General features: G+C 41.7%; 1 protein-coding gene across 1 annotated transcript in view; it reads right to left on the bottom strand.

Moving 5' to 3' along the window:
* The window catches only part of RALGAPA2 (Ral GTPase activating protein catalytic subunit alpha 2), a 308,387-nt gene that overhangs the window by 266,083 nt on the left and 14,563 nt on the right, over positions 1 to 27,741 (bottom strand). Inside the window, exons 2-3 of the mRNA XM_081831950.1 lie at positions 14,634 to 14,744; positions 9,284 to 9,333 (exon numbers count right to left, since the gene is read on the bottom strand). Of these exons, the coding sequence (XP_081688076.1) occupies positions 9,284 to 9,333; positions 14,634 to 14,744 (161 nt within the window). The remainder of the gene's footprint in view (positions 1 to 9,283; positions 9,334 to 14,633; positions 14,745 to 27,741) is intronic.

A 27,741-nucleotide genomic window follows, 5' to 3' on the forward strand; every position in this document is an offset into this window, starting at 1 on the left:
GAAAAAAAAATCCATGGAAGCATCAAAATATTTGAAATCCTCAATAAGAACTTAAATTCCAAGGATTTAAGAAGAATCTGTTTTTCTTGTTCATTTTATTTGTTCTTGTCCCTCCTCCACTCAATAACAGTAAAGTGGTCCTTGTGGAAAAAAGAATAAAAAGCAATAACAACATGAGAGGTTGGTGGAAAGAAGTCCTTCACTCAGCATGAGAAGGAGGGAGTAGCGTGGAAGTATGTTTGCACACTGGACCATCTGAAATAAGTCATAACAAATAAAGCAAAGGAAAGCAGGGGCTGTGGAAACCAGTTAATTGCAAAACTACAATTCTGCTGTCTTGCTATGTGGTATTTGCTCGTAAGAAAAGGTGTCAGCCGTTATATAAAGAAAGCAAAAGGATTGTGACTTAATCCTGCTGGATACCTCCCCTGAATGTGCTGGTCTGTCTATGATTCAGTCTAAGCTTTTCCACTGAACCCCTACAGGAGCTTCGGATTCATTTTCATCTGCAAAGAGTTATAAAAGATATGCAGTTCCACCAAAGGAAGAAGAAAGAAGGTGGGGGAAGGAAAATGAGGTGGGGGGAGGCTGGGGGGGGGGGAGAAATGGAAACAAACATCTCAGAATTATTTGCAATCCTATTATAGTCATAATTCTAGTTTTTCTTCAGGAAATTTCTCTGTTATTAATATCTGAGGTAGGATGATGCTATTAAGTGTGAAAAGTTGTAATTTCCATCTATATTGGAAAAAATATCAAAACTCAAATTACTGATAGCAAATACAAAGCAACTGTACAGAGAGTGAAAACCAGCCATTCATTTCACCTTCTTTTGCACAACTCCGGGCACTGCACTGGATCCAGTTATGTTACTATTATCAGAAAAGCTAGTAAAAATCCTTTCCCCCTATTTTGAGGAAAAGAATTAGAGGCTAAACCCGCTATCTATATAAGCTCACTTGGAGCAATAAAGAACAAGAGAACCAGTGTTGAATTCCATTAAAGTAAGACAGCTTCCACTACAGCCCTGGATTCACTGCCGGTCCATTATGACTCCCAAACTAACTACACCCAGCAAGAATCTGTATGCACGAGTCCTGCCTCCAATCCAGCATTACCTCCACACCACAGAGAGGGAAAGAAGATGGTAGGTTGGAGGCCTACAGTAAATGTCAAACAACCAACTTCATCTTCAATAGTAAAGGAGAAACAAACACTAGTGACCATAGTTTATTCCCCTTCCTCTGTGTGCCCCTGAAGAAGCCCCCAGACCATCGGCACTCTCTGGGTGGCTCACCTGCTGCGGTTTGCCCCTAGCACCCAGGCCTCTCCGACCTGAATCTCCCCCACCGAAACAAGGCAGGAGGAGAAACAGCATACATCTTCCTGAAATGACACTCGAAGTGTTTTCTTTATCTTGGGGTGAGCGAGTGAGTGCAGGGAAGATGGGAGCTGTGACAGGGAGATGAAGTACTACTTAATTTGACCCTTATTTAAAGTATTATTTTCATCCTAAAACAAGCATGAAAAGAGTAGAATGAATTTGTGTGCAGCTTTTCAATTTTATGTTTGCATAGGCCACTTTGGAACCATGCTTCCCCCCAGCCAAGGGCACTTTGGTAACAAAGCCTGAGAAGCCCAGGGAAACCATGTCAGTAAAACCCTAAACCTTAAGACCCCTGCCCTACGAGGACACAAACATGCTGAGGATTTAACCAAGTGTTTAGCAAAGAGAAATAAGGTAACAAGTCTCTGCTGATAGACTATTGAGCTTCTCTGTCCAATGAGTAGCTACTAGGCACATGAGGCTATTTAATTTTAAAATTTAAATCAAATGAAATTACTTAAAATTAAAACTTCAGTCACAACAGCCACATTTCAAGCACTGAACAGCCCACGTGGCTAGTGGGTACCTAACTGGATAGCACCAACACAGAACATTCCCATCATTGCAGAGAGTTCTATTGAACAGAGCTGCCCTAGACAAAAAGCAACTGAGATGTTTAGATCTGCAAAGGCTAGTCAGAGTCAAGTCGATTTAGTATTTAAAACTAAACAGAAGCATAAAATTAAATTTCATGCTAAAAGACTTGTCTGTGAACTTCCTGATTTGTAGTGTCATGGGTTGGTAGAGCTTCAAGAGACCTCAGGGCTATATAGTCCCACTCCTTCACATTACAGACATGGAAGCCAAGGTAAAGAAAGGGTAAGTACCCACCTCAAGGCCACACAGCTCAGCAGGATCAATGCCTGATCTAAAGCTACCTTCTTCCTATTTCTTTTATCCAGAGTTTTAGGTGAGGAAGGAAAATGTTAACATAAAAATAACAACCCCATGGGAGATAAGATGAGTATTTAAGAGGCTTTAATCTCACAATAAATATAAACAGGTGCAAATCACTGCGGGGGGAGGAGGGGGGCTACAAAGGATTATACGTAATGGTTGCTGGCCTCAGGAACTTTACAGTCTCATTAGGAAGCTAAGGTACAGCCACCTTCAGGGAAAACTAAGAATGTCCAGCTATAATGAAATGGTAACACGGGAGTGTATTATACAAGTTCACAGAAGAAAAATGGACACCTCTAGCTGGAGTTGTCAGAAGAAATCAATGGGTCTGAACAGAGCCGGAAAGTATGGGCCAGAGGATGAGGAGAGCAAAGGGCAGTCCCCGAAAAAAGAATTGCATAAACCAAGAGGCAGAAAAAAAGAGGTAAAGGGGCAGTAAGCAAAGCAGTGTGTGTGTGAGAGAGCACTTCCACAGAACAACACCCCCAACAACATATGGAAGAAAAACACGCAGGGACCCTGCAGGGGCTCATGTTAGCCCAGGTCAGGCCACACTATAAGAACTATAAAGAACCTGTGCAGGTCTCTAGGAAGAAAAAAACAGGGCTTATTTAATCTGGTGGGGTAATTTGGATAAATCTAAAACTAAGGAATCTAGAAGTCAAATGTCCTATATATCTGTGATGTCTAACTCTGTGATCTTTGAAAAATAGATGAATGAGTAGCATTCGGAGGTCAGAACATGTGTAAGCCTTGAAATTAAACCTCTTCTGTTAATGTATATTTTAACTGGGGTGAGGGGGTGGGGTAAAGGAAATGCCTTGCTATCAAATTCTAGAATTTCCTTAAGCATAAATGAGTAACTCCAAACGACTGCATTTCTGTGCCAAAGGGAAATGGCATATGACATGGCAAACAGCTTGAAACAACATCTCTGTATTAACTATATGCTCTCATTTTCTGCATTCTTGATGCTCTAACATCTGGGATCTTGCTGACCTCAGAGAGACTGCCCCTCCCAGGGTTAGCCAAGTCGTACACACAGTACCTGCTAACATGCCTTTGACAGGCAAACCAACCAAACCAAAATCCATTCCCACAACCACCTTCTTTTATGGGCTCTCAGACTTGGGACACTATCCTCCTGCTCAAATCACCTGGGGACTAGGTATTAGACCATTAGGGGCCCCCTCTACAGCCCAGAGTCTGCCAAAATTATTCAAACTATCCAATCCTAAACCTGCTTAACTTGCTTGCCTTGCCTTGCCCATTCCTTCCCTCAAAAGCCACAATGAAGACTCCCACCCTCCGTTCCCCTCTCTCTGCTTGCTCTCTGTGTGCTCTCTGGTTCTCTCTTCATAGCCCTGCTGGCAGGCCATGCCTCCTGTTCCTATCATACTCCTTTGAGTACAATAAATATTTCTTCCTTTATGGCAACCACTGTCATGTCTGTGTGCCTGTCTTACCACACCTGATTAAAACAAATCCCATGTACCATTAAAACAACCTCTTAACTACCGAATATAGAAGGTTCTCAAAGTTATTTGACCTTGAAGTCCATTCACCAGGTGCCTTACATTTCTACACCAGCACTCCTTTTCCCCTGTGTAGGCAGCTACCTCAAGGGCTGCCACCAAAGTGTCCCTTCTACAAAGGGCCATTCAGAATTTTCTGTGACTCAGAAGGTCATTACTGGAGCTCTGGCCTAAGTCCATTGTTACCTGTGGATGCTTCCATTAGTATGAAATGTAACATATGCTCAATGAGGGCAGGGGGTTCTGTCTGACTTGCCCACTACCATATCTCCAGCACCTGGAAATGTGCCTGAAACACGTAGTTGGCATCCAATAAATGTGTGTAATAAATGAATGAACTATACAAGAATAGATACATATTGGTAGACGTGGCCTGTGGAATATAGCTTTAAAAGCAGGAGAGTATTGAGACTCCTACATGGTAGGTGGCATGGCACTGAGTTAAGAAAATGAGTTCTACAATGAGATCAGAGGTTAAGTCTCTATCTACCATTTGATAGATGTGCAATCTTGGACAAGTCACTTACAATAACAAAGACCCCAGTCTTCCACTGATAAAAACTGGGAAGGCAGAATCCACTTCAGAAGGAAAGGATGACACAAGATGGCCATGTACAACACTTATACTGTGGTCAAGATGGCAATGTAAATTCATCTTATGGGGTCCCACACCATCATCCCCCACTGCCACTTGAAACACATGGCAATGATAGATTAAATATATTTTTAAGATTTTATTTATTTATTTGACAGAGAGAGACACAGTGAGAGAGGGAACACAAGCAGGGTGAGTGGGAGAGGGAGAAGCAGGCTCCCCTCAGAGCAGGGAGCCCGATGCGAGACTCGATCCCAGGACCCCGGGATTGTGACCTGAGCTGAAGGCAGTCGCTTAACCAACTGAGCCACCCAGGCGCCCAGATTAAATATATTTTTAAAAGAAGAGTAAAATTAACAAGTGAACCTCAGTAAAAAAAAAAAAAAAAAATGTGACAAACATCCCCATGAAGCAGCAACCAAAGTGATGCACAGATTTGCAGCCAGAGGCAAAGGTGTCTGGAGGTCAACCTCAATGAGTACAAGTGCTCCTGCTGGAGATAAAGGCAGACAGAAAGGCCTGCTTGCTGCCTGAAACCGCAACTTCAGCGGGGTTGGCAGCTTGATTGCACACCACTTGCTTCATCAGAGCACTGTTAAGGTCTCCAGTCGCTCATTCCATCTAAACACTACTGCCTCCTTTTGCAAAGGATCCCTTCCAAATCGCCCCACTTACAGAGACAGGCAGCAGGTCTCCCTATACACTCTCCTTCCAACCCTTCCTCACTCATCTCTCTGCTTTCTTCCAATCCACTTTTTATTTATAGGCTATCTTTACACAATATCCCTTCTATGATTTAACATGTCTTAATAATTTTACCTCTTATAAAGGAAGCCTTCCCCAAGTATTTACACCTTGATAAGTATTTACCTCTGAATCCTCATAAGCCACCTCTTTATATGGCACTAACTTATAGAAAATAGCAATGAAGTTACTTAATTTTCAAAATGAACCACACAAATTACAACCTACCTTCTAAAGCCAGAGACAGAAAGAGAACATAAGCATAAACAAAAGTAATGCTGGTTCATTATTCATTCATATTTACTATGCAAAATGAAAGTTTTATGAAGCTTTGAATAATATATATTTGTTCTATTATATAGGCAACTAATCCTCTGTAGATGGTAATGTATCTGTAATAACACCCTCCCTAATCTAGAATTTCTGGACACGAGGAGAGGGTATTAAAATCTCCGCTATGGGAGGTATAGGACTACAGTCTCTGTCTCTGACAGGCTTTCCTGCTACAGGACAAGACTTGCAATTAGTGACAGCAAAGATAATTCTCAAAACATTTCTGGGCTTTAGAGGACATTGGGAAACTAACAAAGGACTGAAAAAATGGTAGGAAAGGAAGTAAGAAGAAGGAAGTGGCCAAAACCTGATCTGTAAGCAACAAGCTCAAGAGAAACAATTCAGGGTGCCAGAGAACTAACACCAATTTCACTGCAGGCTCTCTAGATCTAGATGTCTGTGCCCTCCAGACCCCAGCTCTCACCACATGGTACGTTTGAGGAACTGAACCTGAGATTCCCTTAATAAACCAGAACCTTCAAATGGAGCCAAAGTGGTTCCAACCAAAAACACTCCCAGCCTCCTGGCAAAGAAAGACAAACCCTCCAGAAAAACACAGGAATTGAAACAGATTAAATCTATGTTCAATTAAATCTGGTCTCAAAATCCCACCACAAATCATGCAAGAAAAGAAGCCATTGTGAGAGACAGCAGATTTAGGCAAACTGAAGACTTTACCTAGATACTGGAATGATCAGATACAGAATATGAAATATTACATGTTAAATGTTTAAGAACACAAAAGAGGTCTAAAAATGAAAAAGGATCAAGAGCCTATTAAAAGCAACAGGCCAAATATGAACATTGAATTTAAGGAAGTTAAAACATGAAATAAAAATTATTGAGATGTAAAACACAACAGAATGGTTGAGCAGCAGATGAGCCCCAAATGAAGGAGTTCACGCACTGTACAGAAGAACTGAAGACATTCCCCAGAATGCAACACAAGGATGCAGGGGAAGAGGATGAAAGCCAGCTTGAGAGACATGGAGAACAGATCAAGGTTTAAGTAAGAATCCTGGGAAGTACATCAGAAGGACAGAAAGGAGTCAACATTTGAGAAGATAGCAGCTGAGCTTTTTACAGAAATGACAGAGGATTTAAATCCAGAAATACAGGAAATGCATAGATACCAAGCAAGACAAGAAATCTTCAACTAGACATTTTGTGGTGAAGCTACAGAACACCAAAGACTAAGAAAAAGATTTTAAAAGAAGCCAGAGAGAAAAGGCATTTAAAGGAACAATTAGAGGGGGAACGGAGTTTAAAACTGCTGCAGTGGTAAGGAGAAGCTAGTAAAACGGTACCCGTAAAGGGTGACACAAGTATTTTACTGCGACTACTGCTAATACAATGTCTAATATACATAACAACTGAAGACAAGGAAGATTAATCCGGAGCAGAGAAAACTGAAAGAATTATGACCCTCAAAAGAAGAGTTACGCCAAAAAATTTTAAAACTCTGGTGATCAAAAATTCTTAGAATTCCTAAAATTCTTAGAAAAATATATAATTTACCAAATCTGAATCAAGAAAAAAAGAAAACCTGAATAATCCTAAAATAATCCTAAAATGATTAAAGAAATTGAATGAGTTATTAAAATCTTCCAATTAAAAACAAAAAATAAAGGTCCAGTTTCAGAAGGTTTTTACAGGAAAAGACTAAAAAACATTCTAGGAACAGATCATTCCAATCTTATGCAAACTGTTTTATAAAATAGAAAAATACCTGACACCAGGTTCTACAACCTTGATATCAGGATCATTCAGAAACAATGTGAGGAAGGGAAATTTAGGCCAACCTCAGATGTGAACATAGATCCAAAAATGCAAAGTATTAGCCTCCAAAATTCAGAACTACAATTCACCACATTTATATTCATGAAGAATCATCACATGGTTATCTCAGTTAATAAAGAAAAAAAATATATTTGGAAACTTCAAAACCAACTATGACTTTTTATAAATCTTACCAAACTAGAAATAGAAGCAAACTTAATCTGATAAAGTGTATCTACTGAAAATTTACAGAAAACTTCATTAATAAAACATCAGGAGGCCGGGGAAGCCCTGAATGATGAAACATTAACAGAACTCTTTAAATCAGAAGCAGGATGACCACCTTTGTTGTGTCTGTTTATCCATGTACTGGAGGGCTGGGCCAGCACTGTAAGACAAGAAAACAGACTAACTGGCAAGCTCGTCATTATTAACAGACAATCTGACTGTCCACCAAGAAAACAAAAAAAAATCTGTAGACAAAATTTGGAATTAAATAAATCATACATATTCACTTAATCCAGCAGTGGGGATGGAATGAATGAACTCGAGCTAAATTCACATAGATAAATCTCAGAAATACCGTTGAATGTAAACAGCAAGCCACAGATGATTATGTACCATCTGAGACCATTTTTATTATACTCAAAACCAAACAAAACTGCATTGTTTAGGGATATGAATATTTGCGGTAAAAACCATTTTTAAAAAAGAAGGGTAATAGCATAATGCAGAGGAGTGACTGCCTTCAGAGGAGAAAAAGAACAGGATCAAGGAGAAGCACCCAGGTAACTTCTAGTTCTTAAAATGAGGGAGGGGAATGGGTGTCAAGAGAATGGACTTTAGCACTATGCTTCAAAACTTGCATATATATTATAGGTTCTTTAGTAAATGTATCAACTGCTACATAAATAAGATAATTTAAATTAATGGGATAGTTCAAGCAAATAATGGTTAGTAGATACATATTTAAGTGACAGGCTTAATTAAAGCTCCTGTTAAAGACAGCTCCTCTGTAGAATTTCATTCAAGGAGGGTTACCACAGGAAACACAATAACCACCATAAAATATACAGTAAATCAATGTCTCTTACTCTGGGGAAAGAGTACAGTCCTCAAAGGAGAGAAAGGGGAACCACAGTCACTGAGTGCCAGCCATGAGCCAGGTACTGGGCAGGAGGTCTTCAGATCTGTTTTATTCCACAAACCCAGAAAGTCCATGGAGAGCCTTCTCCCCTGGCCTCTCCCTCCAGCCAGCTCCGCAACAAATATACATTAGGCCTTCCCCTTACAGTCATAAAGTTGATCTCACACCAACCTAAGCACGTGTCTCTTCAAACCATGAATAATTTCTAGATAACCAACAATTAACTTTCAGAACCCACAATTTAGTTCTAGTGTAACTCTCAAGGTATCAGTAATCTGGCCACTTGTCTAATACATGCGGACAAGAAGACTTTAAGCTTAATAGATCAAGAACCACACCCAAATATATTGATCCAACTTTGAAAAGAATATGTGATCACACATGGACACACAGACACATACAAAGATTGCAATCTCACTAGTAGTCAGGAAAATACATATTGAAAACAGTGGGTTTTCAACATGTCAGTTTGCATTATATATATGCAAATATATATATATATATAATAAATATTTTATATATATTAAAAAAATCATCTCCAGGGTTGGTTAGGGAAATTTACATACAACTTCCATATAAGTTTCCATATAAGTTTATATGACCTTTTCGAAAACAATTTGGCAATATCAGTATTTTAAATGTGGATACATTTCCATCTAACAACTTCACATCTAGGTAACCATACAGGAAAAATTCTCCCACGTGTTTGCAAAAAAAAATTAAAAATCACAAGAATATGCTTTGCAGCATTGTTTGTAAAAGTAGAGGGAAGGAAATACATGTCCATCATTTTTTATGTCTTCAAGTAAAACTAAAGAGCCAGCAAGAATCTTAAAAGCTAAATGAATTTAACAAACACTTACTTCAAAAAGAAAGAGGATGGAGTCCAGCTCCTCCCTTTGTGACTTATTCCCTGGAATATACAAAAAAACATTAGTTATCATGACAATGTGTAAATTTTAGGATATTAAAAATTATGTTATCCTGAAAACATTTAAGCTTCAACATACACTCATTTATTCAAAAATTACCAGGAGGTAGCATGGAATCCATGTCAGGAATGTAGATAGATACCCAAACCACACCGCCTGAGTCCACCTCTAGCAGAGCCACTCCTCGCTGGCTGTTTAAACACAGCCTCCACGTTTTCTGAGTCAACCCGTAGATGGCAATTTATTCATTTCTCAATTCGTTACTTATGGGCTCAAATTATGAAGGAATGCACAGCAGAAGCAAAGAAAGCATTCTACCTTTTTTGATGTGAAGAGGCACAGAGCAGTCATAACTATGAAAAGCCATGCATGTCTTCAGGCCATGTGCACTTGTCCTTTTGACAGTGACAATAATAGAAACTACAAAACCTATAGCAGCCGGTTACATTTATTGTCCAGTCTCTGTGCCAAGGGCCCTGGGCTAAGTGCTTGCCATTCAGCATCTAACTTAGGAAGAAGCAAACCTTTTCTGTAAAGGGCCAGACAGTGTATATTTTAGGCTTTACAGGCCCCTCTTGTAATCATTCAACTCTGCCATGATGGCGCAAAAGCAGCCATGGGTAACACATAAATGCACTGGGTATGGCTGTGTTCAACAACTTATTTGCATAAACAAGCAGTCAGCTGCAAGTTGTGGACCCCTGATCTAACGGAATCCCCACAGCTCTATGAAGTAAGATAAGATGGCATTCGTTCATTGAACATATACTAAAGAATGTCTGTGTCAGAGATTCTTCCAGGCCGTGAGGATACAGGAGTGATACAAAACACAACAATCCTTGCCCTGAGGAAGTTTATATTCTGGCTGGAGGATGTATTCAATAAATGAGAAAACCAAGAGGAAGGCTAATGGGGAATGCCAAAATGGGTGGTATTCAGTTCTGACCAGGGAAGTCAGGGAACACCTTGCTGATAAGGTGACATCCGAGCAAAGATCTGAAAAAGGCAAGGAAGGAAGACACATGGACACTTGGGGGTAAGGAAATAAGCCATATGGACATCTGGAAGAAATTTGTTCTGGGCAGAGGGACTGGACAAATTCCTTATGGCTGAGAAAGCCTGGCATGGTCAGGAAACAGCGAGAAGGCCCCCCTTGTGTCTGCAGCGAAGGGGGAGAACTGCTGCAGGTGAGGTTAGAAAGCGGGTAGGGTAAAGGCAGGCAGGTAAGGTGGTCTGAGGCCATTGTAATGACTTCCAGAATTGGGAAGCTATTTGAGGGTATGGCGTGCTGAGTCATGATGTGATATATTTTTAAAGCATCACTCCAGCTGCTCTTCTGAAGAGACTGGCAGGGGCGGGGGGTGGGGGGGATCACAAGTGTGGAAAGGGGTAGACCATTTCTGAGGGCCTAATAATCCAGGTGAGGATAATGGGAGCACCAGCATTACCAGCACAGGCAATGAGAAGAGGCCAATGATTCTGGATGTATTTTGAAGGCAGAGCCAATAAACTTGGGTTTTGGCCTAAATAACGGAAGGCTGAAGTTATCACAAGATGATTTCATTATTCATAGCAAACATTTTCCTTCATTCTGTTGTTTTGGTACACTTTCTTCCTGGTACTCTAATCAAAACACAGATTGTATTAAAAGCAAGAAACTTGAAAATCTCAACCCTATTTTATTGGTTCTTCATTATGATTCTTTGTAATAGACTGCAAGAATGCAGAATTTTTCCTCTCCTATCAAGAGATGTCTATTTCTCTATCTGCATTGGAGAGGCATGTAACTTGCTCTGGCCAATGTTACATTAACAAATGTGAGGGAAGCACAAGCTTGAAAAGCCTTATGCACTCGCTGAGCTTGGAACCCTAAGGCCAGCATGGAAAGGAGCTCAAGATAACCTGCAAGCATGGAGTGCCCTGGTCAACAGCTTGCCAACCACAAGACATGTAAATGAGGCCATCAACCACCAGCTGATGGGAGAGGCATGAGCCAGCCTAAACCAGAAGAACTGCCCAATAAACCCAGAAAATTGTAAGCTAAATGACTGGTTGTTTTATTAAGGGACTTAGTTTTGGGACGGTTTATAATGCAATTTGTTATACAGCACAAACTAACTGATACACTCTTGAACAACTACATTTTCTTCCAGAAGGACAGAGAGAGCAAAAGGGAGGAAGGAGGAGGGACAGAGGAGCCTTTAAAATGGGGTGTTTTGGTGCAGGGCTTTTTTTAAGACAAGGAATTCTAATATCTTTCTTTGCTATTCTGATTACCCATAATATCACACTTTTTTCCTCCACACACCTGTGAAAAAAAGTTAAGTGGAACAAAACTAGGGAACAGGATAAAAATCAGATTGTTTCATATTTGAATTATCTACCAATTTGGGGAAAAAATTAAGCTCAAGATGTATGTCAATTTATAACTCACAGGGGAAAAACTGAGCAATTAATTGAAAAACAAAAAACAAAACCCCTTGTTGGCATCCTTGGGCACACGGTCGTATTTGACTTGATGACCGTCTAGAAGCTGGAGCATTCTGTAAGACTCTGAGCCATCGGTCTATGTCCGAGGCCACCACAGTGCCTGTGCCACGTTCCTTCCCCTCCATGCCTGATGTCTGCCTCAGGTTCTGCAGAAGCAGTCAGGGCATCCATACACTCTTCTCTGCATCCTCTTCTGTATACCTGACTCCATCTCAACCAATGTTCCCCACCACCTTGCACCATCAGTCATCTCCCTTTAGTCAGCCTGCAAACAGGTAAATGCAGCCTGTAAAACCCTCCCCTGACCAAGGTACGCCTTGAGCTATGATCCTCTGTCTTCACCATCAAACTTTCTAAAAGGGTATTCTTGTGTGTAGCCTCCACGGTCTCACCCCCAGCCACTCCATCTCTCTGTCTGGCTTAGGATCCCACTACTCACCTAGACTTTTCTTTCAGTACTCAGTGACAACCTCCTCGATGCACTACCACTTCCTAATCCAGCTGCTCCACAACTTTTTGCATCATCAAACATTGCTGACATTTCATTCCTTGAAATTCTCTCTTCTCTGGGCTTTTGTGACAAAATGCTTTCCTGCCATCGAAGCCTCTTCTCAGCTCCATACACTACTCCTTTATCTTTACTCTTTATCTGCCCAATAAAAGAAGGAATTACCCCAAATCCTTAACTGTCACTCTCTCTACAAAGAACACGTCCCTTGGCAACAGCATGATTGCACCTCTCTTCTCCCAAGCTCCCGTCCCTACATTTTTACTGCCCAGCCAGAACCTACACCTGGGTGTCCCATGGGCACCTCAACTCAGACTGCCCAAAGCTGCACTCATCCTCCTACCTCCTGAACCTGGCTTCCCTCCAGAGTTCCCACTACTGTTGTGGCAGTTTATGAACCAGACTCAACATTCTGAAAGCATATATGCACCCCTATGCCTACTGCAGCATTACTTACAATAGCCAAGATATGGAAGCAGCCCATGTCCATCAGTAGATGAAGTGGTACATACATATAATGGTATATTACTCAGCCATAAAAAAGAATGAGATCTTGATATTTACGACAGCATGGATGTACCTAGAGGGTATTATGCTAAGCGAAATAAGTCAGAGAAAGACAAACACCGTACGATTTCACTCATATGTGGAGTCTAAAAAAAAACAAAACAAGTGAATAAGCAAGCAAATAAAAAGCGGAATCAAGCCTATGAATACAGAGAACTGATGGTTGTAATAAGGAAGGGGGTAGAGGGATGTATAAAATGAGTGATGGGGAGTGGCTTCCAGTTATGGAATGAAAAAGTCACGGGGATGAAAGGCCCAGCATACTGAATACAATCAGTGGTACTATAATAGCGCTGTACGGTGACAGATGGCAGCTACATTTGTGGTGAGCATAACATATCAACTTGTCAAATCACTATGTTGTACATCTGAAACTAATGTGATATTGTGTGTTGACTATACTCAAGTAAAAAAAATACTTTTTTAATAAATAAAACTGAGGTAGAAATAAGTGTGCTAACATGTAAGGATTTCCAAAACGGACTACATGAAAACAAATAAGAAGGTGATGATGGCAGCTAATATTTACTGAGCACATACTATGTGCCATATTCTGTCCTGAAATCCCAGGATACATGTTAACCTGTTTGATGCTGACAGGAGGAAACTGAGTCAGAGAGAGGTGAAGTAACTTGCCCAAGGAGAAATAGCTGGAAGGATGGGGCCAGGACCCAAACCCAGTCTGGCTCCCCAGGCTACAATATCCTGTCACCTAAATACAGAGCAGAGCAGATTGTGCAGTGTGACATTATTGGCTTGATTTTTCAAAGAATATTTTATATAAGTATATAAGGGTATAACCATAAGCAAATATAAACATCATACATTAATAACACATATAGAAAGAAATGCATGAAATTTTTAATAGTGGTTGCATGCAGAGCAGGACTGGGGGTCTGGGCAAAAACATACGGTTCAATTTTCATTTCAAACCCTTTATTTTTTTTAAAGATTTTATTTAATTATTTGACAGAGAGAGAGAGAGAGAGCACAAGCAGGTGGAGTGGTAGGCAGAGGTTGAGGGAGAAGCAGGCTCCCCACTGAGCAGAGAGCCCGACATGGGGCTCAATCCCAGGATCCCGGGATCATGACCCAAGCCAAAGGCAGACACTTAACCGACTGGGCCATCCAGATGCCCCATTTCAAACCCTTTAGTGGAGTCTGAATTTTTTATAGTGTGCACATATTACTTTTATGTCTTTCTTTTTAAGTATATTATTCCTGTGGAACTCATGACTTCTGTGGGTTTCTCCTTCCATTTTCCCTGTAGCCATTTGTTGTTCAATTAACAGCTGTATGAGAGAAGGTTCCAGGGAAACAAAGATGCTAACCATTGCAATCTCCCAGCTTTGCTAAGAGTCTGGCAAGAAAGGAAGCTTAAAAGCATATAACTTGGGGAGACGAACCATGAGAGATGATGGACTCTGAAACAAACTGAGGGTTCTAGAGGGGAGGGGGGTGGGAGGATGGGTTAGCCTGGTGATGGGTATTAAAGAGGGCACATTCTGCATGGAGCACTGCGTGTTATGCACAAACAATGAATCATGGAACTACTACATCTAAAACTAATGTAACGTATGGTGATTAACATAACAATAAAAAAATTTTTTAAAAAGCATATAACTTGTGACTCATGACACATACAACCTCTAAAACTTTCTGAATGTTAAAAAAAAAAACTTTGTATATAAAAAATCTTTTTGTAGAAATGCTTACCTTTCAATTTCAAACTATTTTCCAGTGTTATAAAATTTTCATAGAAGATGAAATATATCTGAGAGTAGTTGGTCTCAAAAAACTGCTTAAGATCACTTGCATCCACATTATCTGAAAAGAAAAAGTTACCATTATGACAATAATCTTATCAACTATCAGATCAAATATCAGAATTCACAAACAACCTTTTCAGAAATGAAGGAAAGTAAAAACTAGTTTTATCCCCCTATGAGACAAAACAGAACAACAACAATAGTATCCCCACCCATTTGTTCTCCACAAAGAGATCTTAGTTGGCCTGGGGCCCCTCCCCCACAGGCAGACCCCTGCAGGAGACAGATTCAAGGGTATCAGAACCAATGGGGCACAGCTCTCAAAGACCAGCTAGAAGGCCAGAGGTTAGTACAAGTCTGGGGAGGAACAAGATGCCTTCCTATTGGGGGTGGGGAATAGAAGTTCACTGAGGAGAGGGATGGGGTTTGTACATCTGAAAAACAATTTTGCTCCTGGAGTCCTGCATGGCCCAGTCTCTCCTCCTTCCCAGCTGACCTAACACCAGCTCAAGAGTACTAGCAGGCATTCCCCAGCATACCCACCCACTTCCACCTGGGCCACTGAACAAAGCCTTCCCTCCAGCTCCCAGGTGAGCTGTTCCACTCCTGTTTGGACACAGGGAGGCCCGCCATGTGTTCCTAGAGTTGCCCTGAGCAGTGTTTCTCCCTGTTGCACCAGGTCTGCTCAACCAGGGACTGCAGGTTGTGCAGGGAGCTTAGCCCAGTGGTAACTGCTGGGGCCCAGCAGCAACAGAGCCACTTCATCCATGGGCCTGAGTATCCCTCACAACTCTGGTCAGAGTACTTATCCACTGTCAACATACCTTTGTACATTTTCCTTGGCTGTACATTTTCCTTGGCAAACAGATTGGTTGTGCCATTTACAACAGGGTCCTGACCAAGGTATTAGCTCTTGGGAAGAATACACTAGTCATCTCGGGAAAATTAAGAACAGCTTCTTTAAATTTTGCAAGGATTACTCAAGAAACAAATATGCTGCTATTCCATCTATGATAAAGTGGATTCAACTGAATTTTGGGGTCCTAATACTGTAACTATATATGAACACACCCATTACTATATTTAAGTTCTATAAACTTAACACTAATGCTGGTGAATCTAAGGAGTTGTTTTCCTCTGAGAACCACATAGGGCTTTTCATACCAAAAAAAATCTGACCTGGTTCTTTGAAATAATTCACATAAGGTGTGTGTAAAGTCGTATCAGCTGCCAATTTCACATTCTATTTTCTGCCCCAAAATAATAGCACAGAGCAATGGAAGTTCCTAGTAACTAACAAATTTACCCGTGTGAAAGCAGGTAGCAATGAAACTAGTCTTATCATTCTTAGGAGCTACATAATCTTGCCAAGGAATCCTTGAGTGCCTTCCACAGAATATGCGCTTCCAAGAAAGGATTCTGTTCATTTTCACCCCAATACGAACTGCTGGCCCACCCACCGCTAACTGTTCCTTCTGAAGCATACTTCACCTGCCAGCTCCTATTGGCATTCACTGATAGCTGAAACATCCCCAGCCTGCCCAGAGACTAGGTCAGTGCCTCTGCTATTGCCCCACCAGCTAGTTCTCTCTGGGTCATAAAACATATCTCACTTTACTTAATTCCTGGTGGAATCCCTCCCACTGGAATTCTTGACTTAATTCTGAAGGAATGATAGGTCTTCTCTGTTGGAGATACTACCAACCCTACAGAACCCTCAGTCCATCCCATATGTCATTACGTCTTCTGCATCTAGCACAGTATTTATCTAGTTCAATATTTTCTTGAAGAGTTGAAAAAAAAAGAAATGGCCTGTAACATATATGTATGTTAACATGTATAACATAAAATGACAGGATAAAGGCCACAACGTGTAAACCATTAATTAGATCATATGCCTATAGGAAAGAAATGGCCTCACCCACTTTCAATTCCTGGGTACTATCAAGAAAGAGATTTCACCCCTCTGCTGAGGACTCCAGATTTCACCCTGCAAGCTCTACTCTCAAAGCCTGCTGCCAGCTGGATTTCTCCACTTGAGGGACTACAAGGCTCCTCAAATCAAACGTGTCCAAAGGAAAGTATTGTTCTCCCCTCAAATTCTGTTCTTCCCTCAGGGCCCGCCACCCACCCAGCTGCTTGTCATCACAGGTTCTTCTCAATCCTTCACAGCCCATCTCCAGGGTGTCAGTTCTACCTCCAACATGCTCCAACACTGGGTACTTCAAGCCCTCCTCGGCCTTGCCTGGAATATGTCACCATGAATCCTCACCCAGGCTGCAACATGCCCTCTGCCTGGGCTCCTGCTTCCACTCCTCCCCTCTACAGGCCATCCTCCACCATGCACTCAGCAGAAAGACTGAGCACTGTAAATTAAACCAGGTCATTCCTTCACTCAAAACCTCCCAGTGGCCTCCAGTAGTACTTATAGTCCAAACTCCTGACCAAGGCCTACAAGGCCCTGTGTAGTTTCCTCCATTCAATGCCAACCTCATTTCACAGCACTCTGTCCTTCACACCCTACATTCCAGCCATCGTGGTTTCTTTCTATTCCCTGAACTTCTCAAACGCGTTCTCCATTTGGGGCATCTCTCGTATGCTGTCCCTACCCCCAGATCCCCAACATAGCTCATTCCTTCTCATCCTTCAGAACTGGGATCATACATTACCTCTTCAAAGAAACCTAAAAGTGCCCCTGTATATCACTCTTCACATGCCATCCGCTCACCCTACCTTCTTCCTTCACAGGCTCTACAATGGCTGGATGCCTGACTGCTCACCAGTGAACAGGCCTTGGATACATAATGCCATAAGCAAGCAAGCAGTTTCCCTGGCATTGAGGATGTGAGTGCACTGACACAGCAAGATGACCCAGCGAGGTTACTGGGTGATCGATGACTCCCTCATCTTCCCTGGGTTCCCCTTGGTCCATCAGAGATACTCAAATAGAGCAACCTGAACAAAGAGGGTTCTAGTCAAGGTTGAGGAGCATTCATACAGACTGAGGTGCACTCATGAAACCAAAAGTCCAGAAAATAGCCACCTTCCTCCTCAGCCATTCCATATCTTTCTTGTGGATGAGGTATGAATGGGACAGAACTTCAAATACCCACCATCAAGACTGTTTGATACCTTTCAGGTAACCTGATACACAAGGAAACTAAGAGCATGACATCTGTAACACATTCAGTTTTATTCATAAATATGAAGACTGCTCACTGGTCTAGGAGTCCTCTTCACATGATTCCCTCCCATAGCCCTTAAGATTCATTGAAATTCTCTCATTTATACATTTCCTTCTTCACTGACTGACACTCCACTAGAATGGAAGCGGTATAAGGGCAGGACTCTCATCCGATTTGTTCACGGCTCTATTCCTAGCCCCAGGAACAGAGTTTGGTACCCAAAAGGTACTCAAGGCATATTTGTTAAATGAATAAACAAAAAATAAATATTAAATATTTTATATATCTCTAATTCAATAACTGGAAGAACTGATTTGTCTGATTGTTTAAAAGCAAGACTCATCGGATGAATATTTAAAAGTAAGCCTAGATCTTGAAGAAGGAGACCACAGATATTGGAATTTAGCATCCTGCAAAAGGGAACACAAGAAAGTAAGAATGGGCTGATTTTTTTTTTAATATATTTTTTTAAAGATTTTATTTATTTATTTGAGAGAGAGAATGAGATAGAGAGATCATGAGGGTCAGAGGGAGAAGCAGACTCCCTGCTGAGCAGGGAGCCTGATGCGGGACTCAATCCCGGGACTCCAGGATCATGACCTGAGCCGAAGGCAGTCGCTCAACCAACTGAGCCACCCAGGCGCCCCAAGAACGGGCTGATTTTTAACAAGGCTAACTTCAAGAAGCATAGAGATGAGGAGGAAGGCTTTGTTCAGAAAAAAAAACAATGAACAACAAACAAACAAAAACAACTATGATCAGAAACATCCTTTAGACAGATATTCTTTATCAATTCACTTGAACATTACTGAGCCAGTACCCATGCCAACTTGCCTTGAGCCAAGTGCTAGGAAATTCAAAGAGAGTAAGACACAGGGCCTTTGAGGGTACAGAGGTAAGCAAGTAATGCAAAAGGTACCATGACCAAAGCTTATGCAGGGCATCAAAGCAGGGAGTAGACAAAGCCACTTGGGGAGGTTGGGAATATTAATTAATGTTATACATTTATGCTTTAAAAGACACGTCCAGGAATTTCTTTTATTTGACCCTCACCCATAACCCTGTGAGGTAGATGGGGCAGGTGTGATCAAAATAAAGAAACCACAGGTTTTAGATCTTCCATGACCTGCCCAAGGTAACACAGTCAGTCAGAGATGTGGGCAGAAATCCCATCTGGTCCCCAACTCAAATCTGAACCACACAAAGGCCTGAGAGAGAAGGGGGACTAAATCAAAACCAGAAATCAGGTCAGGAATATATAAAAATAATCATGTAATTGGGATGTAAAGGAGAGCCAGATGAAAAAGAGCAGGAAGATAAGTGGACAGGTGAGAAATGAGGGGAGTGAGTGGCACTGAAAATGGGAACTGCCAATTTCCCCATGAAGGAGCTCACAGCATTCCGCTCCCACAGCACTCGTGGTGAGCAGTGAGGAAGAGGGAGGGGGGACAAGCACTGAACAACAGAGCCCCGGCCGCAAACTGCCTTTGAGGTGGTGATTTTCAGTATTTGGCACAGACACTAGCACACTGCCTTACTATCATCACAAAGCCCAGAGAAAGAAGTACATTCAAACCAACCACAGAGAAACAACCAGCAGACAGCTTTCCAGAGCTAGGGGTCATTCCTGAATTTTTAAAAAAAATCTTTAATTTCTCATTCTCCTTTACCACCAACCAAGAGCCAATAAACTGTTTCTATTATTTTCACATTTTATCTCAAAAATAATCTATAAACCACACCAAAAGCTACCATCTCTCCCACTCCTTTGTCCAGCTAAAACCTCTTGTTATTTCTCCCTATCTAGCTGAAAGGCAATAGCAAAGGTTGAGGGCAAAACCTCCGAAGCAGGGGCGCCTGAGTGGCTCAGTCGTTAAGCATCTGTCTTCGGCTCAGGTCATGATCCCAGGGTCCTGGGATTGAGCCCTACCATCGGGCTCTCTGCTCAGCGGGAAGCCTGCTTCTCCCTCTCACACTCCCCCTGCTTGTGTTCCTTCTCTTGCTGTGTTTCTCTCTGTCAAATAAATAAATAAAATCTTTAAAAAAAAAAAGTTAGGTGAGGAAAAAAAGATCTTTAAAAAAAAAAAAGCTCCGAAGCAGACTTTACTAGAAGCAGCTTCTAGTAAAGTCTAGAAGCTACAGGGCCTTGGACAAGTTTTTAAGCACTCTCCTCAATTTCAATCTCAGAAATGGGGCCAACAATGGTTCCTACATCATAGGACTGCCGTGGGGATAAAATGAGCATGTCAGAGTGCAGTCAGCATTATATAAATGTTAGCTGTTTTGTAATTACCTAGCTCCTGACAAAGGCCATCTCACTAGATGGGAATAACCAGCTTCACCTACCTGTGAAGCCGTAAAACTCAATGACTCATGAAACTCATACGCTTAATGAGACTGGTCTTATTAAATGGAACTTGATCCCAATACAGCAATAAGCACTACCAACAAACAAATCTATGAAAGCAATGGGATTATCCCTCCATTTCCTTCCACATATAATCTTTTTCAATACCATTTCTACTCCTTTTTTTTTTTTTTTTAAGATTTTATGTATTTATTTGACAGAGAGAGAGATAGCGAGAGCAGGAACACAAGCAGGGGGAGTGGGAGAGGGAGAAGCAGGCTTCCTGCCGAGCAGGGAGCCCGATATGGGACTCGATCCCAGGACCCTGGGATCATGACCTGAGCCGAAGGCAGACGCTTAACGACTGAGCCACCCAGGCACCCTCTACTCCTTTTTAATTGAGAGGATCATAATAGAGTCCCACGAAAACCTGCTTCAGCAGACCCCAGGAAGCATCAAAGGAAGGGGAAAGATCCTTATCCCATTCGGGAGCCCCACTGGAAACTCTCAAAAGGAACATGGAGCTCAGTTCAGTTCTTCCCTAGTAAGGAATGACCCTGCCAGTCCTTCCTAACAATCCATCCCTCCCGCTGCCCCCTCCCCGCAGAGAACTAAGAACCTTCCTACACATCAATGTGTAGATGAAGATGGTATCATTTACTATTTTACTCAAATTCCTTAGACAATGGTACTGAAAGCACAATGCGCAAGATTACAGTCTGTTATACAGAAAAAGGGGAAATAAACATTCAAGGTGAACTTGACAACTTAAATAAACATAATTTAGAAACAGAGAGGACAAGGAAAATAAACTACTCAGACATAAGACAGAAACACTGACAAGGATAAATGTCATTAGTAGTGCACTCTTACTTAAAAGCTAGTATGACTCTGGTGATTTCACCTTTTAACAACTGCCTTGGTCCTTGTCCTCTTTCCCTCTTGTGGTAGTTTGTAAAAAATGCCACAAATTATTCTTTACCTGAAGCCACACCTCTGGATGATGAACACCCACAAATGATTTGGGGAAACCAGTCATTAGAAATATGACCCAGTGGTGGCCGGAGAACCTCAGGTAGTCTCTGGTCTAAGGGATATGAGGAAACTCATGGAGCAAAGCTGGACCCAAGCAACCTGCAGCCAGAGGCAGAACCACCCCAGCCTTGGAGATTGGTGAGGAAGAAAAATAGACCCTTGTTGCCACAAGGCCTATGTAAGCCATGAGGTTTGGGAGGGGCTGTTATTCAACATTATTGTGGAAATGTTGATGGGGAAGAAGAAACTCATCACCAAGCAGCTTCACTGGCCATGAAGGCCCGCAAGCCCATGAAGAGATGCCCCAAGGGTAACATTATAAGGAAAAGCAGAAAAAATGGATCTGAGTAACAGAGGCTGCCCATTGATACAAACTTTCTGTCAACAGTAATCCATGCTAACCAGGGTGCAGGCAAGACTCTTTTTCCTGACACTGGCCAGTAGATTTTAGAACCTCCTCTGTGTGCAGTATATTGTGCCAAGGGCAGGTGAACGACCCAGAGCTTTGTACCTGGTAAGGAGGTAAAATCCACATAATGAAGCCCTTTCGAGACTCAGAAAGTAATCAGGTCATAAGACAGCAGGTATGCTGATTGTGCTTCAATGGTAAATCAACACTTTCATCATCATTATTATTAAAGAGAAATACACATCTGAAAAATGCATCTATTTACAGACCTAAAAATGTCCCTGGTACTGATCATATGCAAATGCAAAATCCTGATGTGGATGAAATACTAACTTACCTAGCAGATGAAAGGCTCAGCCCCAGTACATCAGGGCTTTGAAAGGAGATGTGGTCAAGGATGTGGTGGGAGAAGTCTGGTGGAAAAGGGTGAATCATGAGTTGGCCCTACTCATCCCCCAAAGTCATCTTGCAGGTAAGGACACCTGATGTGACACCACACCCACCAAAAACCCCACCATGCAAAGTTATTTCTAGAAGTTCTGCAAAGCTTTAAGAACTCAAAGATCAAAGTCCATTCTGCAAGCACACTTTTTCTGATGCCATGGAGACTTCAAATTTCAGAAAAACTCTCTCAAGTGCCATGTTTTCAATCCACATCCACTTTTAGGTATAAACATCATTGGACGTATTTGACATGGAATTACTCCTGGAGTCATCCAGAAGTTAAGCAATAATGTACTGAAGATAACCCTTACTCCACCCCACCCCAACATGAGGAGATCCTCTCCTTGCTCCTGCATGACACCCAGCCCCTATTCCTCACCTCCCCACCACAAGATGCCTGACACCAGACTCCATAACTAGACAACCGTTAGACTAGACACACACCAGGGATGTCCTCTCTGGCCTTCCCCCTGGTTTCCATCCATGTCCCTAGAAATTCAAGCTTCCCACATGACCCACATCTCTGACTGTCACTTCCATACAGCTCTGGGCATCACCTAATCTCACTCCAGCTTCCTAACTACAACCCTTCCACCCCCTATATCCAATAAAGCTTACCAAAACCCCTCTCCTGCACCACATCCCTTCTGGCTCCCTTGAGGGGACTGCTTCGCCATGGACTATCAGGTAAGCCCTTCATTATCCTATACCACATGCCACCGGGCCTAAGACGAGGTCAACATCCTCCTTGCTCCCCACTGCAATATCCAGACCATGGCACACCAACACTTCCCTGCTATTCAAACAACCAGTCTACATGCCAACGAGCCCACCCACCCGAGCTGCACACAGTCTTTCACTCACCCCAGCACGCTCTCAGAAGATTTCAGGGCCTGGCTCACTCTTTCTCTTGTAACCAGCACTGATTTCAGCATTTGCAAAGGTCGTGCCTGACTTCCTCACCCCAACGAGGCTGTCCTCCACCCCCTCTCCCACCATGCATGTCCACAGCACAACCTAGACCCAGGCACTGCTTGTCACCTCCCCACATCTGGGGTCCCAGTTTCATTCCTCTCTCCTATTGCCTGCCATTTGTCCTTGTCCCTGCTCACCCCTTCTAGAAAGCTAATTCCAGCAACCCTTCAACTCTACCAGGCCCTTGAAACCAAAGACCCCATCATCTATCTGGTCACTATCTATGCTCCTTAAGTCTTCACTTCTCTTTTCCTCAATTTGGTTTCCATATTCACTCAAGAGCACCCCAGTCTCAGTTTTGACCCTGAATCAGTTGAATGTATTTATGTGTGCACAGGCCAGATGCTAGACATAAAAAAGGATTTTTTAAATTGTTTTAAATATTGAATACATATGTGAAAGAATAAGTTTCATAAATATGTAACTTGTGATATATGATAAAAAAAATAAACACTTTAAACCCACCCACCCAACCAAGCATCCAAGCCAATCAGGCTTTTGCCCCACCATTCAAGTGAGCCCCAACCACACTGTTAATCCAATTTTCAGTCCTCTCCAGGGCTAAGAGCAGATACACATGTGCCTCTACACCCAAGCACCACCAGTCTGGCCCAAGAGAAGGAAAAGGCCCCTAGAACCCCGGCATAATGATTCTGGAAGCATACTGGGGCCTAAACTATATATTCCTAATTGCAAAAAGTGAACCAAACTCATCTTTTAGCTTTGCTGATAGTTTTGTTTCCTGCATATATTATAGGAATGTTGTATATACCAGTTATAGTGCAAAATTTTAAATTCTTCCCTACTAAGATGGATTATTTTCATTTCTTTATACCTATAAGGTAAACTAGATGTAGAAAGTAAAATTCTTTCAAGTCAAGAAGATATCAACACTTTGTTATCCAGGACTGACAGTCCACACGTAAACGTAATTCTATATAAAGATGTACCCCAAGTGTTTGAATTTCTTCCAAATTTTTTCTTGTGATTGAGTTCCAGCTTTAAAGCATTATGGTCTGAGAATATGCAGGGAATAATCTCAATCTTTTGATACCGGTTGAGACCTGATTTGTGACCCAGTATGTGGTCTATTCTGGAGAAAGTTCCATGTGCGCTTGAGAAGAATGAGTATTTTGCTGTTTTAGGGTGGAATGTTCTGTATGTATCTAAGACCTCAGTGTGAGACAGGAATCCATCAAAATCCTAGAGAACATAGGCAGTAACCTCTTTGACATCAGCCACAGCAACTTCTTCCTAGAAACATCTCCAAAGGCTAGTGAAACAAAAGCAAAAATGAATTTTTGGGACTTCATCAAGATAAAAAGCTTCTGCACAACAAAGGAAACAGTCAACAAAACAAAGAGACAACCCACAGAATGGGAGAAGATATTTGCAAATGACACTACAGATAAAGGGCTGGTATCCAGGATCTATAAAGAACTTCTCAAACTCAACACCCAAAAAACAAATAATCAAGTCAAAAAATGGGCAGAAGACATGAACAAACACTTCTCCAAAGAAGACATACAAATGGCTAACAGACACATGAAAAAATGTTCATCATCATTAGCCATCAGGGAAATTCAAATCAAAACCAAATTGAGATACCACCTTACACCAGTTAGAATGGCAAAAATTGACAAGGCAAGAAACAATGAATGTTGGAGAGGTTGTGGAGAAAGGCGAACCCTCTTATACTATTGGTGAGGAATGCAAGTTGGTACAGCCACTTTGGAAAACAGTGTGGAGGTTCCTCAAAAAATTAAAAATAGAGCTACCCTCTGACCCAGCAATTGCACTCCTGGGTATTTACCCCAAAGACACAGATGTAGTGAAAAGAAGGGCCATATGCACCCCAATGTTTATAGCAGTAATGTCCGCAATACAATAGCCAAACAGTGGAAAGAGCCGAGATGCCCTTCAAAAGGATCCTAAGACTTTCTTTTTAACCAATATGAAGTACCTATATAACAAAACATAAATACACACCAATGAAATACAATGTTTAAATCAAATGTGCTTCATATACATTTTAATATATCTATTCCTTTGGTAGAATCAAATTTCATCACACTTTTTAAGTCAATGCAAAACTGCTTCTATTTGTCTTGATCTGAATTGGGGCTAGCCTATACTACACTCAAAACTACTCACGAGGGAGTCACTGATAGAAATAAAACAGATAATGCAGGAGCTAGCTGGTAACCTCTATCTGCACCCATCTCCAACAACTAAGGAAGCAGAAAAGTGGTGATGAGGACAGAGAGAGCCATCTTACTTATGCCAAATAATTATTAATAATTATAGCAACGGCTTATAAAAGAGCTTTGAATATATTAACTTAATTAAACCTCTAGTAGCCGTAGGAAGCAGGTACTGTCCTTATGGCCAGTGGAAGGTCAGAGAGGTTAGGTCACTGCCGGACTCAAATCCGGGCAGTCAGGCTCCCATACTCCTCCTCTAAATCCAATATTAATAGGAAGTGATAGAGGAGGTACCGGGAAGCATAATTGGAAACATGATTTTTTTTTCAAGATTTTATTGATTCATTTGAGAGAGAGAAAGAGAGAGAAAGGATGAGCAGGGGAGGGGCAGAAGGAGAGGGAGAAGAGAAGCAGACTCCCTGCTGAGCGGGGAGCCTGACATGGGGCCTGATCCCAGGACCCCGAGATCATGACCTGACCTGAAGTCAGAGGCTTAACGAACTGAGCCACCCAGGCGCCCCGGAAACACGATTTTTTTTTTCTTTAAGCACATAGATCTGGTAGAAGTCACAGAACTAAAGAGTTACTAAATCTAAAAGTGGACCCAGAAGCTGGGTTTATTTAGGACACCAAAGTCAGCTTGCAAATGGAATGACCTTCCTCCTGGACAGGTTAAAAAGGTGGTCTTTCTATGAAGTTCCCTCAGCAAAAGCTGAAATGGCCTTCCCCAAGGGCCTCTCTTTACCTCTGGAGATCCATCACAATGTCCCCCAACCTGTCAGCAGCTACAAATATGGTCCACTGTATCCCTTACACAAGAAACCAAAGGCCTCAGGTCACCAGGCAGCCACTTTTCTTACTCCCAGGCCTCAATATGCTGGCAGCATGGGAAGGCCAGAAACCCACAACCTGAGGAATGGGTGGCAGATAATTTGTTATACGAGTCCAGGGGAACATGAGACGGCCATTTAAGTATTATGTAAGTCTTCACTTACTGATGTGGAAAAATGTCCAAGGAGTGTTAAGTCAAAAATCCAGGGTTAGACCATGCATAATGACTATTCATGTAAAACTGTGTTTACGTGTGTTGTACACCCAAGACAGACACAGAGAGAGAGGGACAGAGACAGAGACAGAGAAGAGAATGCACATAAGCAAGAGCAAGCATAGAAAACATGCTTACCAAAATTCGCACAATGGTCATTAGGGGATTGCAGAATTTGAAGAACTCTCTCATACTTAAATTATTTTTTGCTTATTTGTATCATTCAAATGTTTATGAGTACATTAAGTTTCATAGCCAAAAAGACTATGCACAACAACATGGATGGACCTTGAAGGCTTTATGTTAAGTGAAATAAGTCAGACAGAGAAAGACAAATATGTACTCAATGATCTCACCCATACATGGAATCGAGAAAGAAAGAAAGAAAGAAAGAAAGCCAAACTCATTGAAAAAGAAATCAGACTTGCTGTTACCAGAGAGGGTAGGTAGGGTTGGAGGGGGAACTAAAGGAAGGAAAAAAAAAATACACACACACACACACACACATATATAAAAACCTATTTTCCATTTTGGAAAAAAAAAAGCTGCCAGAGTGTTTTGGAAAGAGATCTTTTTCAGATATTTTACAAAGCCTGACTATTCACCATAAAAAAGAAAAGAACAACTCAGCAAACATGACACCAGACTGTAATGTTCTCCAAGCTTGTCTTACTCTCCAACATCGAAGTACACTCAAGACCCACACAATATGTTAAATAGTATCTTCATCAAGACCAAAATGCCCCCAAAACAGCAAATAACTTAAATTTCTTCTGTTCAGCACTGTAATTAAACTTATTCTATAATAACACACATGTTGTAGATAATGCCCTGTAATGACCTAGTTATAATAGAGGACTTTTGCTGTCTTTAGGGAAAGCTGTGTTTCTCTAATTGTCATTTACCAAAAAGTGTAGAAAAACAATAGAGCCAGGCAGATAGAAATTCTGTCTGCCCAGCCACTCGATAACCTGCACTGAGTTAGGGACAAGCGCATGTGTGACACCCCTGAATGGAAAAGGTGATGACATTTCCAATCATGATAAGGTTCATTTATAAGACCTGGTGGCCTTAGCACACATTCAGTCACGTTTCTTCATTCTGTGTAAACCTGGCACCAAAGAGCAACTGCCAGAACAGAATCTCCATTGGTGCACACTCAGCTAGCAACATTGGTTCATAAAAATCACGTCTTTTCTTCATGCACATTTTTTTTTATTCTTATGTTAATCCCCATACATTACATCATTAGTTCTAGATGAAGTGTTCCATGATTCATTGTTCGTGCACAACACCCAGTGCTCCATGCAGAACGTGCCCTCTTCAATACCCACCACCAGGCCAACCCATCCTCCCACCCCCCTCCCCTCTAGGACCCTCAGTTTGTTTCTCAGAGTCCATTGTCTCTCAT

Source organism: Leptonychotes weddellii, chromosome 10 (assembly GCF_054177405.1).
Source record: "Leptonychotes weddellii isolate Sample4059 chromosome 10, ASM5417740v2, whole genome shotgun sequence".
In the NCBI taxonomy this organism is placed as follows: domain Eukaryota; kingdom Metazoa; phylum Chordata; class Mammalia; order Carnivora; family Phocidae; genus Leptonychotes; species Leptonychotes weddellii.